The sequence below is a fragment of the Pinus tabuliformis genome, chromosome 9, assembly GCF_031772625.1.
Source record: "Pinus tabuliformis cultivar Carrire ecotype Pingquan chromosome 9, CPIR1, whole genome shotgun sequence".
Classification (NCBI taxonomy): Eukaryota; Viridiplantae; Streptophyta; class Pinopsida; order Pinales; family Pinaceae; genus Pinus; species Pinus tabuliformis.
The window spans coordinates 1,719,459,879-1,719,480,532 of record NC_142307.1 but is presented as its reverse complement, the minus strand read 5'-3'; the positions used below and the strand labels follow the sequence as shown (position 1 = coordinate 1,719,480,532).

Genomic DNA, 20,654 nt, shown 5'->3' with positions numbered 1-20,654 from the left:
ACAAGCCTCTCTCTCTCATTGTATCATCATTCTTATTCACACATTTAATATATAGTGTTTGTATTCTCATGGATATCTTTATATTTCAAATATTCTTTAGTAATTAATTTATAGAAGGAACTTTGTTCGCTTCATTTGGTATCAGAGCAGTTGATCCTTTGGCCACTCCACCGCTGCACAGAGTCATGTTCTTCCTGGGTCTTTGACTGTCGAATTCATCAACATTGTTGTCGTTGAAGCGTTTCGCTACAAGAATTTGGAGTTTCTCCATTTCACTATCAACCATTTGACCATTCAAAAAAAAAATATAAAGAAAAATCAAATTCAAAAAAAGAAAATAAAGAAAATAAAATAAGTACATATAAAGATTTAAAAAAAAAGATTTAAAAATAAATAATTAAATTTTGAAGGAGAACATTCATATATATAAAAAAGGTTCTACATTATTGATAAAAAGTGCATAATAAAGATAAGAGGGAATCTTTCCAAGTATATTTAAATTTTTTTACGTGGAGAAGCCCGTGGTTTTCGACAAACCAATGGTAATTGCCTGTGGTATTTTAAAAGTAAAAGAAAAACAAAATCTCTTTACGTGAATGGTTTATACTTTTTACGTGAAGAATAGGTAATATTATTTTGATTCTTCATTAAGTGGTGAAGAATAGATAATATAATTTTGATTCTTCATTAAGTGGTTTACAAGCCTATGGTTTTAGAAACCCATGGTATTTTAAAAGTAAAAAAAAAGCAAAAGGAATACAAAATCCCTTTATGTGAATGGTAAGTTTTACTTTTTACGTGGAGAACATTAACGGAGGTTTTAGAAACAACCCACGGTAATTGCCCATGGTATTTTAAAAGTAAAAGAAAAAACAAAAGGGATACAAAATCTCTTTACATGAAAGGTAAGTTTTACTTTTTACTTGGAGAACATTAACTGAGTCAAAAGTACATAAGTGGACATATATTTTATATTATACCCCAAAGAGGTGAATAGCGACGTTTCACTAGGGTTGTAGCTTTTCAAAAAGAAAAAGAAAAGAAATATTATAAATAAAAGATATATAAAGAGAAGTATTATATTATAAAGGGGTATTTAAAAAAAAAGTTCAAGTCATAAAATTATTGAAAATATTTACAAGTACAAAGCAGGTATTATTATAAAAGGTTACACAAGGAGAAAATATCAGTTAAGAATTTACGTTAAAATGAAGTAAAATAAAATAAAATAATAGTAAGTGAAATTTAATAAAGATAATACACCCTAAGATTCCATTTGAGGTAATTAGAAATAATAAGGTTCCATTTGTTGTAATTATAAATAATAAGGGGTTAATCTCATCAACGAATACAAAAGTAGTTCATTTCCTTCAAAAAAAATAAAAATAAAGAGCCTAATTCGAAAATAAAAGAAGGAAGATTCTCCTATAAAGGTATTCCAATTGTAAATTATAAATTATTTACATTGAAAGGGCGTATCCAAAGGAAAGAGATTAACATTGCCATTAATCCAAACATTGAAGATAATTACATTAATATTGATTTGGCAAATCAACTATTAATTGTAGAGCCAAATATAGGTGAACGAGAAGGTTTTTTTGGCAGAAAAGAATATGAAATTAATGAATTACAAGTGACAATTGATCATTATGAGTACATATCTCAATTCTGTGCCGTAACTATGCTTGACAAAGAGGTTGACATAATTCTCGGTCGACCTTGGTTCAAGGAATTAGGTACGTTCATTCTAAACATAGAAAACAAATTCTTGATGTTCCCTTACAGAAAGAAGATGGTCACGTTCTAAGACATGACAAAAAAATCAAAATTGATAATGCCTTCAGCAAAAGATCTTAAGGATATTTCGAAACTAATGTTTCAAGAGAATCCAGAAACAATATCAAAGAAGCAGAAAGAGTATGAAGAAGTCATATCCAACAAAAATAAGGAAAATCCATGTTTGAAGGAGCATGATCAAAAGCTACTTACACAAATAAGAAAATGTAAAGCTAAGAAACACCAATTAGAACAAGAAAATGAAATTTCTAAAAAGAAACTCAACGAAAATCTACCAGGAAAAGAAGAGGAAAGTTTATGCCTAAAGAACCTTAACCAAAGGTTATTAGAACAAATCAATTGTTTAAAAACTGAGAAGCTTGAATACCAAAATAAAATTGACTCAGAAAATGAGGAACTTTTACGTCTCAAAAACCATAATTGAAGTCTACTAACTCAAATTAAAAAACTTAAGGATGATAGGAAATCATTGGAAAATAAGTTATAAGAACTTTTTACGAAAGAAATGTCGAAGTCGTTAGTCCAAGTCGGAGGTAAAGGAATGAATACTGATCCAGTGAATATCATAACTCAAGAAGAATGCAAACTAGTTGAAGAAAAGACGCACTTAGATGTTGCAGTTCAGATGATAAACACCCCAAGTGAAGATTCTGTAACCAACTCAACAACATCGTCACCTAAAGTAAATATTTTTTTTTTCTCACACTTAATAAGGGAAGATCAAACCAAAAAAGTTCCCTATCGGCATCCGAATCATGAGAGTAGACAAATCAACCATGCTACGTATTAGGACCATTTAGACTAGAAACAACAAACTGATGTTCCAGAGAATAATGACATAACATTAATCTAGTCCTATGATGACAAGTCGTTACAAAATTCCAGTGATCACAATACTACACAAAAGATTAATTTAGGATGGTCTGATCCCTTCTTAGTGCGACAATTTTGTTTGTCACTTAGAAGATCATATCAGCTTGTATCGACGAAGACTATTGTTCCGAGACAGAAAAACATTTGAAACCGAAAAAGAGATCAAACCTTTTTCTTTAACAAGCTTTGAGGACAAAGCTTTTTGAGGAAGAAGGCAATGTCACGAATAAAATATATAAATAATATAAATATAAGTAACGAGGATAATTTTAATAATGATTAGTTAATAATAATTAGTAGTTAGGTTGAAGAGGCATGTCTAAATAGGACATGACTCTCCATGAAGAGACACTTGCTTGATATATAAGCAAGCCTCTCTCTCACATTGTATCATCATTCTTATTCACACATTTAATATATAATGTTTGTATCCTCATGGATATCTTTATATTCCAAATATTCTGGAGTAATTAATTTATAGAAGGAACTTTGTTCGCTTCATGATTGCTCTTCAAACAATCCTCTGGACAGTCAAACAACCTTGTATATATACAGATGGTTCTGGATGTCCTCGCTTCAGATGCTCTTGACTGGACTTATAGAGTCCTGTAACTCTCCAATGCATCTTATGTGCTGATCTTTCCATGGGAAAAGATAGCTGAGTTTGCCATGAATTGTGGGATTGCTTTCCTTGCATTTTGAGCAGTGCCTGAAAGGCTGACTGAACCATAGTTAACTACCCCTCAAGCACTCCAGATGCATTGCAATCTCTCCTGTGAATGGGCTTCACAAGTGATCACATGAAGGGTGCGCCCCACTGATAACCTCCTTTGCAGAACCTTCCACGTTTGTTTATTGCTAGATTTGATTAAGAAGTTTATGTGCAAGAGATTGTGTTAGTCACAAGTTATGACCTTAGTAGCAAGGATTGATGGGAAAAGAAGAAATTCTACCGCTGAACATAATAATTATTATTTGGACCCTATTGCTACTTGTAAATTGTCAGGTGAAGAGCTACTGTCAACATATTTGACCACAGGGTAGCACCCAAAATTAAAACACAATAGAACAAAAGGCAAAACCTATGATCTAAAACCCAAAGTCATTTTTCTGTAAATGATGCATGGACAACCAATTTCTCTTCAAACAATCCTCTAGACAGTCAAACAACCTTGTATATATACAGATGGCCCTGGATGTCCTCGCTTCAGATGCTCTAGACTGGACTTATAGAGTCCAGACCTACTGGCTGGTGATATTTGTAGTGGTCTTAATTTGTTTGCATGATTGCAAGCGCAATAACCAGGCATTGGCCTGCTGTCCCTTGAACATTTTCGATTTGTTTGCTGGCATTTTCTTCTATTTTTAAACAACTGCAGGACCATGATTTTCCATTGTGCTTATTTTCCACTTTTATTTTTTACTTTCTTAGATTGCATCCACAGTCGTACTCATAATTTGTATAGAATTGTTGTAAAATTTGAACTTCTGCAAGCATCTGCATATATTCTTATAAGTTTTCTATGGCATCTTTCTAATTGCTTCCAATTATTTTTAACGAATGGATTATCTGCATCTTTTGACCCCACTGAACTTTTAGGTTTTCTAGATAGTGCTACTATGATTACAATATTGATGTGTATTGTGAATTATCTATCATTCATTTACTGTTGCAAATGTGCGCAGGCAAATGCATCCCTATTACAAGGGGTGCTGGCATTTACCAGACACATATGAATGAGGCTCTTGATCTCATTAATAAAGGAGAATGGGTATTCCTTCCCCAGTTTTCTTAGAGCACAGTACTGATTTTAAAAACGCTTTTGTAGCTGTTGGCTGACTTTTGACTTCTGATTAATAAACGTACAAAACTGTAGATGACATTGTTCCCTGCACTGAAAACAGTTGCACACATTTCCTGAAGGCAAGGTATCACAAGATGGTGGGCCTATACGAAGGTTAAAGTGGGGAACTGCAAGCCTTATTGTGCGTGCTTCTGTTACACCAATTGTTCTTCCTATTGTACACAGTGGGTTTGAACAGGTAAACTTTTTTAGCAGTTTGAGCACCTTTTATTCCTGGTCTAATTGTATCCTGTTCTGTCTATTGATTAGGCAGATTATAATTACATTTTTCTTCTCTCTGTGGGGTTTGCTTATACCTAAGAAGTCACTTGTCATCAATAATTAATGAAGAGTAGTGACAATCAGGTAATAGCTGCATTTACTGCACACTTCTTCGTGAGCCTCATTAGACTGGACAAGAAAAGAGTTAGAAAGGAAGAAAAAAATTCTAGACATATTGCTGGAAGGTGCTTAATAGGACAAAGGTTTGTATATGTCTGAAGTATAACTGAGTGCATTAGACATACGAAATAAAGATGTTGAAGGAAGTGGAGAAGTTACCACCTCAAAAATCTCATAATAGTTAAACTAAGAGTTACAGAAAAAATAAATATTATTGAGTCCAGTAACTGCTGAGCCATACTGTATAGCTAAGGAGGAAATCAACTAATTTATGTGATATCCCCAACTGTAAAATATTAGGCTTGTTGAGTGGTATCCACAGTTGTGTCATTGTTTATTGCTGGGACTGAGATAGACACTGTTATCAAATACATGCATTTACTTTCAGGATCATCTATCATATGCATTCACATTTAAGCATGTAATTGTTAGGAAAACCAAAGAAAGACATACCTTAGTATGCAAAGATGCATGCTTGATCTCACATCAAATAGTAAGAGAAACTAATAATACATCAGGTAATAAGATAATATTTTTAATGGCCAACCTAGGTATTTCGATGTCATATACATGTTGAAAGAATGAAATGTAGATGGTAACTCCTAAATTCACCATTATCACTGCCATTTAGTGATCATCAACCTTCGTAAGACTTGTTGTTCTCTTTGATAGGCATGACTCATGTCCATCAAACCTTGAATTTTAATGCTATTTACTGATATATTAAATTTCAGCCTAAGGGTGCCCATGATATTTTCACGTCATAATATGTAAACCAAGGTTGCACGAAACGGGGAAACAGGTACAAGTTTCTGAAACGGGAAGCGATACGAAACGCGACCTCCCCAAATTTTGGAAACGGGGAAACGCGAATATATATATATATATATATATATATATATATTAGGACATTTAAGAAATATGTGCAATCATAAAGCATATATGGTACATTCTAATTTATTACATTATGATAAAATTGTCAATTGTCAATGCATAAACTATAAGTATGTAAATTTACATCACATTTACTCATGAATAATCACATAATGAAAATAGAAATATCCAAAATCAGCCACGAGAAATTTCTAATTTTTTGTCTCGTGCTTGATTGGGAGTCTCCTCCTACATAGTCGAATGACCTTAGTGCTCTTGATTAAATACAAGTTTCATACCCTAGTACCCTACATTCTCTTGATTATTGGGAGTCTTCCCTGCATAGAGAGCTTTGTTCTCTCGATTAAATACAAGTTCCATACCCTAGTACATGATAAAATCCAATGGAAACATTGCAATCCCCCCAATCCTGAAATCCTGAAAAACAGATAAGTCTGCTAGATTTTGAGTGAGATCTAAAATTCTATTTTCTCCATATGAAATCCAATGAGGGCGAAACCACTCTCAAACATCCTGAGTCATTTCATGGTAATGTTAAAAATTTAAGTAAAAGGATGAAAATGAAAAATAAAGGAGAATATCACTTAAACATTACCATGAACTGCATATCAACACTAGGGAAAAGTTCACCTTTATAACTTTAGACAGGGATCTAAAAGCAACTAGAAGTCACTAGGCTAACGTAAGAATGGATTACAAAAATAAAAAAATAAAAACAATTTTAAAACACAAGTAAATGCTGAAACGTGGGTCGTACGGCCCTGAAACGCATTTCAGGTCGTACTAGCCACGTTTCAGTTTCGTGAAACATGGCAGTACGGCCTGAAACGCGTTTCAGGGCCGTACCAAACATGTTTCAGCGTTTCGTACTCGTTTCCATACGGAAACGCCCTCCTACCCCACGTTTCCTGCAACATAGATGTAAACCAATCAAAATTATTTACATTTAAAAGGAGATACATAAAAATATTTTGGAGGGAAAAGAAGAAAACTATTTTTTTAGTTGTATTTTTGGGTTATCTCCTTATAGGTTTACTCAAATTTCAAGTGTAGACATTCTTTGGATGCAGAATTAAATTCCACATCCAATGAGTACTCATTAGGCATACCTCTGAGAAGACCCACATTGATAAAAATTGAAGATACATTAAAAAAGCAAGCGTGTTTAATACATATTTTTAATATATCTTTAATTTTTATCAATGTGGCTCTTCTCAGAAATACGCATAATGGGTATTTGTTGGATGTGGAATTTAGTTCTGCATCCAACGAGTGTCTACACTTGAAATTTGAATAAACCTATAAGGAGATAACCCAAAAATACAATTAAAAAAACAATTTTCTTTTTTTCCCTCAAAAATATTTACATGTATCTCCTTTTAAATTTAAAAGACTTTGATTGGTTTACATATTATGACATGGAAATTACATGAAAATTTCACTGGGCACTTTTAGGCTGAAATTTCTTCTAATGTCAGTAAATAGTATTAAAATTCAAGGTTTGATAGACATGAGTCATGTCTATCAAAGAGAACAGGTAGTCTTATGAAGGTTGATGATGCACTAAATGGCAGTGACAATGATGAAAACACATTTTTTTAATGTATCTTCAATTTTTATCAATGTGGGTATTCTTAAATTCCACATCCAACGAGTGTTTACACTTGCAATTTGAGTAAACCTATAAGGAGACAAACCAAAAATACAATAAAAAAGGTAGTTTTCTTATTTTCTCTCCACCGTCGGTCAGTCATGTTGAACATGTGGTGGTTTGGGTCGTTTCGTCGTCGAGTCATGTGAGTGTGTGTTTGCATGATCACCTATGCATTTTTCGATCGTTCACACACTTAGTCATTTTTTTTGCTGAAGTTCTAACGACCAAACTTCCCTTTAACAGTTGGACCATCACCCCGCCATCAATTTGATTCACTGTCAACCAGAACAACGCAGAAGCGTCAACAACTAGTCTTTTCAAGCTGCGCTGTCTGGAAGCAGTTCAATCAACTTCCATTTTGACCACCCGGAACTTCCATTTTGACCACCCGGACAGTTGGACCCGGCAGTCACCCTGGGACTGACTCCCTTCAAAAATTGCGCAGAGGCCACTGACCTCACTCTCTCAACTGACTGAGGAAATTGCGCAAACAGGCCAGACAGACACCAAGTGCTCGTCCCTGTTTCCTTCAGTAAATTGCGCAATTTTCCGAGTCAATTATTCGGATAATCGACTGGTTGCTTATCCAAGAAATTGCGTAGTTTTTCATGAGCAGGCCTTCTGCTGTCCAGCAGTCTGCTCAGCTCAGAAATTGCGCAGAGATGATCAGCAAGCCGACTTCCCAGCCTAAGTGCAATGTCCCCGCGAGCAACTCCTAGCAGCAGACTACCAGTTCCCTCCAGGAATTGCGTAGTTTCTGCTGCCAGTGACTGAGCAGCCAACTGCCAGTTCCCTCTGGGAATTGCGCAGTTTTGGCTGCCAGTGACCCAACAGCCAACTGCCAGTTCCCTATGGGAATTACGCAGTTTTGGCTACCAGTGACCCCAACAGCCAACTGCTAGTTCCCTCTAGGAATTGCGTAGTTTTGGCTGCTAGTCTCCTAGGCAATTCCTTCCAAAAACTGCGCAATTTCTGCCTGCTGGCCCTTCATGCAGCATGGCCCGTTCCTCTGGAAAATTGCGCAAATCAAGCTGTCTAGCCCCCGCTACCCGTTTATTTCGAAAAATGAGCAGAGCATGCCTACCTTGCCTTCCTGCAGCACGAACTGTCCCTCCCAAATTTGCGCAATTTTGCCTTCTGTTGACCACTACGTGTCAACTACCCATAGCAGTGCACCCCCTTTTCGCAAAAGGGATAGCGCTTGATCGACGTGTTCATGCCGTTCGACTATCATCAGCTTGATCATGTTATTTTGTAAACCCAGTCTGCATGTGTAAATTGTAAATAATCTTAGCAGATCTATGTCATGTATGTAATTGCCTAGGTAAACCTAATCTTTTAGTGATGATCTATGTTTCGAAAGGTTTTTTGTCTCATCGATCCATGATCGGCAGAGTTTTCCTTCAGCCTAACCCAAAGTCGGAATGGATTTTGTCATTAGAATCTTAGGGGAGTCCTAGTGTGTTGAGTTGAGTCCATGTAAAAGTGATATGGGAATAATCCTAACCATTTGGTTAGGTTATTTTATTACAAATTGTTTGATCTGCTAGATTATGATTGTGTCGCAAAACTGGGTAGTCTATGAGGGTCTATGTCAAATGGGTTTTCCCCTTTGAGATGTAAAACTGTAAAAATTGTGATGTAAAATGTCTTGAGGGTTAGAAAATAATTAATCCCCTCATAGGTCCTAGGTCCTAGGTAAAATTTCCAACGGCTAATTCGAATGATCCTTGTCAAAGCGATCTCGACCGTCGATGAGGATCAAAATCTCTTTTAGTCTCATCCATCGAAAGTTTAAATGTTGAGGAAATTCACATTTTTTAAATTAAATGCATTTTAAATTTATTAAAAAATTAAAATTTTGCATTTATTTCCTCAAAACTTTGACTTATTATTATTTTATTTTATTTTTATTGTTATTATTATTTATTTTTATTATTTTATTAGACCCTCGAACTTAGCCTTTGGTAATTTTTTTCTTTAAATAGCGTGTCAAGGGTCATTTGAGATCATTGGATTTGTGAGTCTTGTGCTAAAGAAAGCTCTCTTGTAATCGTTTTTCATGTGCAATAAAGAAAGACTTTGGGGTTGAAATCTTGCTGGTGTTACTCTTCTGGAAATGCTGTAAGATGTTTTATTTTTCTGCATAAATTTAATTTCAGCCATTGATGATAGCTTGATGAAGAGTGATTTTAAACACAGGTATCTTGTTTAGTCACTAGGGTTTGAATGGTAGTTAAATTTCTGAATATGATGGCAGGTATCTCCATTAGATTTGGATTTTATTGTTGTTTTCTCTCTCTTTGTTAATGGTTGAATTAAGCTGTGCAGACAAATCTTGATTTTGAAGATTAACGGGCGTTTGGGGAAGTTCTTGGCTGAACCAGCCAACTCCTGAGAAGCATATTTTGAAGAGCCCAGCTAGTTTTGATCCCAAGCTTATCATTTGAATTTTTCTTGTGAATGCATGAAGGGTTTTCTGAAGCATCTCACATTAAATTTAAAATTCTGAAAATATTTCTGTGGCATACTGACAAATCAGACTAGTTAGAGCCTTTAAACTATGAATATTGTAATTATTTAGCTGGTTTTAGGATTTTTAGTTTTTTTTCTTGCATATTTTGTTTCTGGGTGTTTTTTTTTGTCATTATAGGTTGCAAATTTGAAGGTGCAGTTTAGTTCCGAAGCCAGATCTAGGCCCTGGAGGGTAAGATCTGGCCTCGACATCATTTTTGAAGGGATACTCTTCAACGAATTTTCAAATTTTCGAGGGTTTGTCCAAGCTATCTGTCTGCTTGGGTTTCATTTTTGCAGAAAAATTTTGAATTTTTTTTTAAGGTGAGAGTTGTCCAGACCCTCACCTATGTACTGCTGACCTGCATGAAACCTCTGCCACAAACTCAAAACGTAGTTCCCTCCGTTTACCCACAACTCCTCCACGCATCTTCTCAAACGCTGCCCCTTCTGCGTTTTTCTGCTCCCTCTGCAACTGTGTCTCTTCTCTGCGCTTCTTCAGTCGCCTACGCCCTGCTATCGCTCATCCACCAAGCCATCATCGCAGCCCTCACATCCATCGCTTGAACTCCTAATCTCTCCATCGGCTATCTCTCTGCGTCCTTACTTCTACATTCTCGGAAAACCCTACCCGTTGCTCGCTCCTCCTCCTCCCACGGATTCCCTTTTCTATTGCGTGATCCCTTATTGCCTGAATCCCCTCATCTCCTTTCGACTTGCGTTGCAGCTCCATTCACTTGCAATTCCTCAGGCTGGTTTCAAAACCCCTCCTCGCTTCTCCATTTCATTCCTCCTGCCTCACGCTGTCCCTCTGATAATCTGCGCACTGCATCAAACCATTGCTCCACGCATTTCTTCTCCTCACGTGTCCCTCATGCCTTGCTCCTCCCCACAGCTATATTTCAATCTTTTCTCACGCTACTACAACACTCCTGCATCTCTGCTTCTCTACGCTGCCAGTCCACACTTCCATTCCTTCACCAACAACAAACTCGTTTCCTCCTCGTAGTCACCTTCCTCTGCTGCCATTTCGACCTGCGTTGTCCGCTCTCATCTACCCACGCTTTTCCTCCACATGGATTCTCTTCCCTTCCTCGCTTTGACCTACAAGTTTCAAGCTTTCTCCTTGGTCCATGTATCCTCAACGTTGACATCAAGCTCCTTATGCAGCTCCCTAACTCCCTCGGCCTCCTCGCGTTTTCCTTTCGCAGTCATAACCTGCAGCAACACACTTCGAATTTTTTTTGTTTCATGCTTGGGTTAGGGTTAATTTCATCGTAAGCTATTTCACATGTATGGTGATGTTCCTATATTGCTTAGGTTAGTTTGTAAATAATTCGACTTTGGTTTAATTTTTGTTTTGTTTTATGGTTTCAATTTTATATTTAAAAAATCTAAAACAATATATAAAAAACAAAAATAAAATAAAATAAATAAAAAAAGGCTTAAAAGTTAATCTTAGGGTTTTGATTTAATTTTGTTTAGATTTTCTAAAAAAAAATAAATAAATTTGAAAGAAATTTTTTCGTGGTATAGCTAAATGTGCTGAGATTTTATTTGAAGATTAGCTATCTAAAGTAGTGATTCATTTTATGAACTGGTTAGCATTTTGTCGTCATTCAAAGTACTCTATCTTTTGAAAATTTAATTATTAAAGTATTGTGCATCTGACGAATATCTTGCATCTATCTTTCGTTATTGCTTGATTAATGCTTATCGTATGCTAGGCACTTAAGTAAGTATTTTCAAGCTATTGTTAAAGGGTTTTTTTCCATTTCTATTTTCTAAGCAGCAAACCAATTACTCAGTTTCCACTTCATCTAGCAAAGGCACTGGTCTTAAACGTTTAAAAATTCAATCAAATTTTAAATATCAATCAAGCACTCAAATTGCTTCGCTGTGTCTCCCAACCCAGCTGGTTCCCAGTTGGTCTTCCTTTATCCCATAGGGTCTACCCCCCTTAGCCTAGGGAAACGACTTAAACGGAGAGATCAGGGATCAGGGTGACAGCCCCTGGTCTGAGTGTTGTCGCGGTGCTTAGACACTCTGTGCGACAACATTTTTTGGCGCCGTTGCCGGGGATAGAGTTTTTTCTGTCCTTGGTTTCCTTTACATTCGTCTCTTTTCTTTCCTCTTGTCCTTTCCTGTCCTTAGCTCCTTCTGTTCGAACTTTTCCGTGTTTCACTTTCTGTCCGGGTGGCGACTCCACTTCATCTATCTTCTGCAAGAGTGTATACTAGAAGACATCCAAGTAGTTTGGTTAATCCTGCTCCTGATCCTGAAAGGGCTCTCAGAGTGCGATTACACAAACTCTCTTCTCGTACACTTCTTGTTAATCTCGGACAAGAAGCCCTATCTGATATCCATTTCCTTTTTACTAGCCCGGTCGAGCACGACATCATGGATATATTTGCCCCTTGTGATTTTTCTAACATTCAGGGTTATCCCAATGATATTCCAAAGCATGGAATGGATAAATTGCCTATCTTTCAGGGAGATAACGCAATTAGTGCTAATTCACATCTGAAAGCTTTTAGTTTGTGGATGGGTAAATACGCAAGGGCTGCTGATTTTAATCATGAAGATGTTAGAATGACCCTTTTTGTTCTGACCTTGGAGGGCGATGCTTTAGAATGGTTTACAGAAAAGCCTCGGGATTCATTTGATTCCTTGCAATCGATCGTTAATGCCTTTAAGGAAAAATATGGAGATAAGAGAGAAGGAAGACACCTCGTGAAAGCTATTAGCATAATAAAAAAGAGAGAGAATGAAACCGCCGAAGAATTTAACAAAAGGTTTAATGATATTATTGAAGAATTACGTCAAGATTATAAACCTACCGACAAATCTCTTCAAGATTTTTATATTGACGCCTTTAGCCTTGAGCCATCCTATGAGTTAAGACGCGCTAAACTTCCTGATTATAGGGATTGCCAAGCCTTAGTAGTAGAACTTGAAAAGGACAAGGCAACATCTGGGAAGTCTGAAATCCCAGGTTTTGATAGGGCTGCTACAAAACTAAAAGAGCCTAAAGGAAAAGCGGTTCAAGAACCTGATAGCGAGCTTGTTCAGAAATTGCTCCAAAAGATCAAAAGCATGGAAATTAATCAAGCGAAATTAACATCTAACCATGCTAAGGAGATAACTACTTTGCAGAATAGGTTGGTCCAAATGGAAGGAGCGCAAACACAAAATTTCCAGCCCAGAAATAATAATTGGCAAAAGAAGGGTCAATCTAGTGAGTAGAGACTTCCTAATCTGCTTACGAATTTGGTTGATGATGCTCCACCTTACTGTCGGGTTTGTGATGCTCTTCATGAGGAGGCTACTTGTCCCATCGTTAGAAGAATTTTGGATAATGGAATGTTTGGGGCGGGTGATCAAATAAATGTAGTGGGTAAAGAGTTTCCTTTGTCTATGAACGATTGGATGGAGGTTAAGGAAAATAGTCGAGATGTTATGCATCCCTCGTCAGCTTTTCGTATAAATAATCTTGAAAATGAAGATGATATTTTGGCTAAGTTATATGGCGAAAAACCTTCTCCAGAGCAAATCATGGAAATTGCTAGAGATAAAGGATTAACTTATCAGAGAAGGGATAAAGATCAGAGCGGGAATCCAATTCCCCCTCGAACCTTTAACCCGGGTTTAAACTCTGGATTAGATATCGATTTGCGAAGTTGGTTTAACAATGCGAAAATCTGGGTTCCTGTCTCTGAGATTGTGAAAATCCCTTCCCAAAGAGATAAGTTACTAAAAGCTATTCAGGGACCTCAACCAAATGTTTCTCAACAGAAAGCCTTGGAAGTTGATTATCACGATGCTCCCATATATTTGGAAAGTTTAGATTCGGATAACAAAGATCGTCAACCTTTCTTTATCACCTTGATGGTTAATGGATATAAATTGAATAATTGCATGCTGGATTCTGGTGCATCAACTTGTGTCATGACTAAGAGGGTCATGGAACAACTTAATTTAAGAGTTTCTAGACCCTACTACAATATATGTGCCATGGATTCTAAAAAGATTGAAGTTCACGGTCTAATCAAGGATTTACAGGTCCACTTATCAGTTTACCCTGACATTATGATTGTCATGGACATTGTTGTTGTTGATGTGCCTGATGCTTGGGGTATGCTTTTATCTAGAAAATGGGCCTCTAATCTAGGAGGGAGTATTCAAATGAATTGGTCATATGCTATGATTCCTTCTCCTAGAGGTGATGGTTTTGTGAGACTTAACAGAGAGCCCGAGAGAAAATTTCATGTTGAAGATCTTAAGAGACCTCATAACGAGATAATTAAAGAACAATCTGACATTGGGAATTATGCCATCATGTCTAATTCCATAGTTCTTCCCGATGATAAGATTGATAAAAAGGTTGGTGATCTCGAAAATAAAGTTTGGTACATGTATTTTGATGGTGCATCGTCTAGACATGGTAAAGGTGCGGGTATAGTTTTAAAATCGCCCCTTGGTCATATTTTCAAGTTTGCCTATCGATTGGAATTTGAAGCAACCAACATTGTCACTGAATATGAAGCATTATTGTTGGGTCTGGAGTTGGCAAAGTCTTCAAGGATTAAGTTGCTTAGCATTAAGGGGGATTCTGACTTAATTGTCATGCAGCTTAAAAATAAATTCGCATGTAAAAATCAAAGGTTAAGGAATTATCAGAATGCTGTATGGGATACTATGGAACACTTTGATGCTCTTGGCCTTGAAGCTATCCCAAGAGAACAAAATAGTTTGGCTGATGAACTTGCCGTAGCTGCTACTACCTTGTAGTTATCTTATGGGCTAATTGAGGATAAGATTAAAATGGAAGTTATATTTCGACCTTCTATTCCAGATAACTCAGAGCATTGGCAAGTCTTTAATGATGAAAAACAAGTGATTCGTTTTCTTGATAATTTGGATGAGTTTGAAAATTTTCGGATAAATTATGAGGAGGATGGATTTGATACTCATGAGCATATCACAAATCCTACTCCTAGGAATGTGGTTTCTTTAGAACAACACTTTGATAGGCATGATGCCACAAAGTTGAAAGAGGAGAATAAAATGGATCCGAGCGAATACCTCGAGGTAAACATTGGCACTCTTACTAACAAAAAGATTGTTAAAATTGGTAAGGGTACTCGTGTTGAGGAAAGAAAAAAGTTAACCAATTTACTTCACGAATATCGGGATGTTTTAGCGTTTTCTTATGATGAATGAAAAGGTTATAGGGAGGATGTCATAGAACACACTATCCCTCTGAAAGATGAAAATGCTAAACCCTTTCATCACAAGCTTAGGCAGATTAATCCTAAGTTAGCCCCTTTGGTTCAAAAGGAGCTTTCGAAAATGCTTGCAGTAGGAATTATTGCTCAAACGCGGCATTCAACATGGTGTTCCAACCTAGTGATTGTTAGGAAAAAGAATGGTACTATAAGACTTTGTGTCGATTTTCGAAACCTTAATCTAGCATGTAAGAAAGATAATTACCCTTTGCCAAACATGGAGACTCTGTTGTAAAGAGTAACCGGTTCTAAAATGATGTCATTGCTAGATGGCTTTTCTGGGTACAGTCAAGTATGGGTTAAAAAAGAGGATCGTCACAAAACCACATTCACCACACCATGGGGTACTTTCGAATACATTAGAATGCCGTTTGGATTAACCAATGCTGGGGCTACATTTCAAAGGGCTATGGATTATGCCTTCAAGGGGTTAATTGGGAAATTTATTGAAATTTACCAGGATGATCTTACTGTTTTTTCTAAGGATGGTATCAGTCATATAAATCATCTTAGGCAAGTTTTTGATAGATGTAGAGAGTACGGGATTTCTTTGAACCCGGCTAAGTCTGTTTTTGGAGTAACTGAAGGGAAGTTACTTGGTCACATCATTTCTAAGGATGGAATCAAGATTGACCCTGAAAGAGTTGAGGCAATCCAAAAGATTCCTCTTCCCCATAATCTTAAATCCCTTCAGTCTTTCCTTGGAAAAACAAACTTTCTTAGAAGGTTTATTCCAAATTACGCAGAAATAGCTAAGCCTATTCAAAGTCTTCTGAAGAAAGATGTAAGATTTGTTTGGCAAGAAGACAACAAAAGGGCTTTTCAGGAAATCAAAGGTGCTATTGCAAAAGCCCCTATTCTAGTTAGTCTCGATTACTCTAAGGATTTCATGATTTTCTCTTTCACTTCGGAAGATACCATTGCTGGCATCTTATTGCAGAAAAATAAAGATGGTCATAAGCAGCCTATTGCTTTCAAGCGCTTCAAAATTCTGAATTAAAATACAATACCATGGAAAAGCAAGCCTATGCCTTAGTCAAATCTCTTAAGCATTTCAAGACTTATGTGGGTTATTCCAAAATCATTGCTTTTGTCCCACATTCTGCTGTTAAAGATATATTAACTCAAATCGATTGCTTAGGGACTCGTGCTAGGTGGGTTACTAAAATACAAGAATATGATTTAGAGATCAGACCCACCAAGCTAGTCAAAGGCCAAGGCTTGGCTCAAATGATGACCGAAGGCAATGAAAAAGCTCTTTGTTTGATTTGTCTTAACGATCTATCTTCGCCTGAGTTGCAAAGATTAGGAGAGCATGAGTGGTACAAGGACATTGTTTATTACTTGATAAATCTTACATGTCCTAACCATTTAGTCGCTCATAAGAGAAGGGCTCTTAGATTAAAAGCTACTAAGTATTGCCTCATGAAGGATGGCCTTGGATGGAGAAATCCTGAGGGCATAATACTTAGGTGTGTTGATGAAATTGAATCCAAGAAGTTAGTTTTTGAGTTCCATTCAGGATTTTGTGGTGGTCATTATGCTGCTAGAACTACTGCCCACAAAATTCTGAGAGCTGGTTATTATTGGCCTTCAATTTTTTCTGATGTGCATAAGTTTGTTAGAAGTTGTCAAGCTTGTCAACTGTTCACTGGGAAACAGAAGCTTGCTGCCCTGCCCTTACAACCTGTCGTTGTGGAGACACCTTTTCAACATTGGGGTCTGGACTTCATCGGGAAGTTTCATGAAAATTATAACAATGGCTACTCATGGATTTTGACTGCTACTGATTATTTCACTAAATGGGTTGAAGCCATCCCTGCTAAGAATGCCACTGAAAAGGTCATTATGGATTTCATTGAAAATAATATCATTACTAGATTTGGTGTCCCTGCTAAGATCACTACGGATAATGCCAAGGCTATTAGTTCTTCAGAGTTTTCGTCTTTCTGTTTCAAATATGGCATTATCTTATCTCATTCATCAAAATACTATCCTCAGGGTAATGGTCTTGTTGAATCAAGTAATAAAAATCTCATAACTATTATTAAGAAGATAATTGGAGATAATAAAAGATTTTGGGATAGCAAAGTCAAGTATGCTTTATGGGCAGATAGGATCACTGAAAGAAAGCTACTGGCAAAAGTCCCCTTGAATTAGTTCATGGCTTGGATGTAACTTTACCTGTGCACCTGAAATTGCCAGCTCATTAGCTCCTTCAACATTTTTCTACTAATAAGGATGTTGTTCAAAATAGGATTGATCAGATTGTGTAGTTAGATGAAGCTCATAGGACAGCTTTTGATACTATATGTAAAAGTCAATCTAACATTAAGAAAAGCTTTGATAAATCCTCTCGATCTAGATCTTTGCAGGTTGGAGATATGGTACTTCTTTGGGATCGCAAGAATGAAAAACCAGGAAAACATAAGAAGTTCAACAATCTGTGGCTAGGACCGTACATCATCCGAGACATCGCTGGACCAAACTCATTCCACTTGAGCAGATTGGATGGCGAACCACTTGATTTACCTGCAAATGGCCAAATGCTCAAGCTGTTCTTCAAAGATGATATTTGATGCCATGGGGCATCCTCTGTATTGTATTTCTAACCCTACTCCTTGTTTTTCAGCATTCTCATTTCTGTTTTAGGATTAAATTTACTTTCCATGTTATTAGATAGTTAATAAATGAAGAGCTTACATCTTTTCTGTGCTTAATGTTATATGATGATTTTTGGATGGACGCTACTTATGTTTTGTTGTGTGTTGCGTGGATGCAGATTCTGGATTCTCACATTCCTACAGTGCAGCAACGTGTCCCCAAGTAGAGCCAGATGTTGACCACTACATGTCAACTACCCATAGCAGTACACCCCTTTTTTCGCAAAAGGGATAGCGCTTGATCGACGTGTTCGTGCCGTTCGACTATCATCATCATCCTGATCATGTTATTTTGTAAACCCAGTCTGCATGTGTAAATTGTAAATAATCTTAGCAGATCTGTGTCATGTATGTAATTGCCTAGGTAAACCTAATCTTCTAGTGATGATCTACGTTTCGGAAGGTTTTTTGTCTCACCGATCCATGATCGACAGAGTTTTCCTTTAGTCTAAGCCTAAAGCCGGAATGGATTTTGTCATTAGTATCTTGGGGGAGTCCTAGTGTGCTGAGTCGAGTCCATGTAAAAATGATTTGGGAATAATCCTAACCATTTGGTTAGGTTATTTTATTACAAAATGCTTGATCTGCTAGATTATGATTGTGTCGCAGAACTGGGTAGTCTATGAGGGTTTATGTCAAATGGGTTTTCCCCCTTGAGATGTAAAAATGTAAAAATCGTGATGTAAAATGTATTGAGGGTTAGAAAATAATTAATCCCCTCATAGGTCCTAGGTCCTAGGTAAAATTCCCAACGGCTAGTTCGAGTGATCCTTGTCAAAGTGATCTCGACTATTGATGAGGATCAAATCTCTTTTAATCTCATCCGTCGAAATTTTAATGTTGCGAAAATTTCACATTTTTAAATTAAATGCATTTTAAATATATTAAAAAACTAAAATTTCGCATTTATTTCTTCAAAACTTTGACTTATTATTATTTTATAATATTATTATTATTATTATTTTTATTTTTATTATTTTATTTATTATTTTATTTATTTTATTAGACCCTCGAACTTAGCCGTTGGGAATTTTTTCTTTAAATAGGGTGTTAGGGGTCATTTGAGATCATTGGATCTGTGAGTCTTGTGCTAAAGAAAGCTCTCTTGTAATCGTTTTTCATGTGCAATAAAGAAAGACTTTGGGGTTGAAATCTTGCTGGTGTTACTCTTCTGGAAATGTTGTATGATGTTTTAGTTTTCTGCATAAATTTAATTTCAGCCATTGATGATAGCTTGATGAAGAGTGATTTTAAACATAGGTATCTTGTTTAGTCACTAGGGTTTGAATGGTAGTTAAATTTATGAATATGATGGCAGATATCTCCATTAGATTTGGATTTTATTGTTGTTTTCTCCCTCTTTGTTAATGGTTGAATTAAGCAGTGCAGACAAATCTTGGTTTTGAAGATTAACGGGGGTTCGGGGATGTTCTTGGCTGAACCAGCCAACTCCTGAGAAGCATATTCTGAAGAGCCCAGCTAGTTTTGATCACGGGTTTATCATTTGAATTTTTCTTGTGAATGCATGAAGTGTTTTCTGAAGCATCTCACATTAAATTTAAAATTCTGAAAATATTTATGTGGCATACTGACAAATCTGACTATTTAGAACCTTTAAACTGTGAATATTGTAATTATTTAGCTGGTTTTAGGGTTTTTAGTTTTGTTTCTTGCATATTTTGTTTCTGGGTGTTTTTTTTTGTCATTACAGGTTGCAAATCTGAAGGTGTAGTCTTGTTACGAAGCCAGATCTAGGCCCTGGAGGGTAAGATCTGGCCTCAGCATCTTTTTTGCAGGGATACTCTTCAACGAATTTTCAAATTTTTTTGAAGAAGTTCGAGGGTTTGTCCAAGCTATCTTTCTGCTGGGGTTTCATTTTTGCAAAAAAATTTTGAATTTTTTTTAAAGGTGAGAGTTGTCCAGACCCTCACTTGTGCACCGCTGACCTTCGTGAAACCTTTGCCACAAACTCAAAGCGCAGTTCCCTCCGTTTACCCACAACTCCTCCACGCATCTTCTCAAACGCCGCCCCTTCTGCGTTTTTCTGCTCCCTCTGCAATTGTGTCTCTTCTCTGCGCTTCTTCAGTCGCCTACACCCTGCCATCGCTCATCCACCATGCCATCATCGCAGCCCTCACATCCATCGCTCGAACTCTTAGTCTCTCCATCGACTATCTCTCTGCGTCCTCGCTTCTACATTCTCGAAAAACCCTACCCGTTGCTCGCTCCTCCTCCTCCTATGGATTCCCTTTTCCGTTGCGTGATGCCTTATTACCTGAATCCCCTCATCTCCTTTCGACCTATGTTGCAGCTCCATTCACTTGCAATTCCTCAGGCTGGTTTCAAAACCCCTCCTCGCTTCTCCATTTCATTCCTCCTGCCTCACGTTGTCCCTCTGATAATCTACGCACTTCATCAAACCATTGCTCCGCGCATTTCTTCTCCTCACGCGTCCCTCACGCCTTGCTCCTCCCTGCAGCTATATCTCAATATTTTCTCACGCTGCTACAACGCTCCTGCATCTCTGCTTCTCTACGCTGCCAGTCCACACGTCCATTCCTTCACCAACAACAAACTCGTTTCCTCCTCGCAATCACCTTCCTTTGCTGCCATTTCGACTTGCGTTGTTCACTCTCATCTGCCAACGCTTTTCCTCCCCACATATTCTCTTCCCTTCCTCGCTTTGACCTGCAAGTTTCAAGCTTTCTCCTTGGTCCGAGTATCC

General features: G+C 37.0%; 1 protein-coding gene across 3 annotated transcripts in view; it reads left to right on the top strand.

Annotated features, from left to right (window-relative positions):
• The window catches only part of LOC149155574 (N-acylphosphatidylethanolamine synthase-like), a 224,078-nt gene that overhangs the window by 127,201 nt on the left and 76,223 nt on the right, over nt 1-20,654 (top strand). For 2 of the 3 annotated variants that reach the window (XM_089440698.1, XM_089440699.1), the window contains exons 3-4: nt 4,357-4,442; nt 4,576-4,713. In XM_089440698.1, coding sequence (XP_089296824.1) covers nt 4,357-4,442; nt 4,576-4,713 — 224 coding nt within the window. Of the gene's footprint in view, nt 1-4,356; nt 4,443-4,575; nt 4,714-4,880; nt 5,031-20,654 lie in introns of those variants that run through there. The other variant, XM_089440700.1, reaches the window with a different exon arrangement.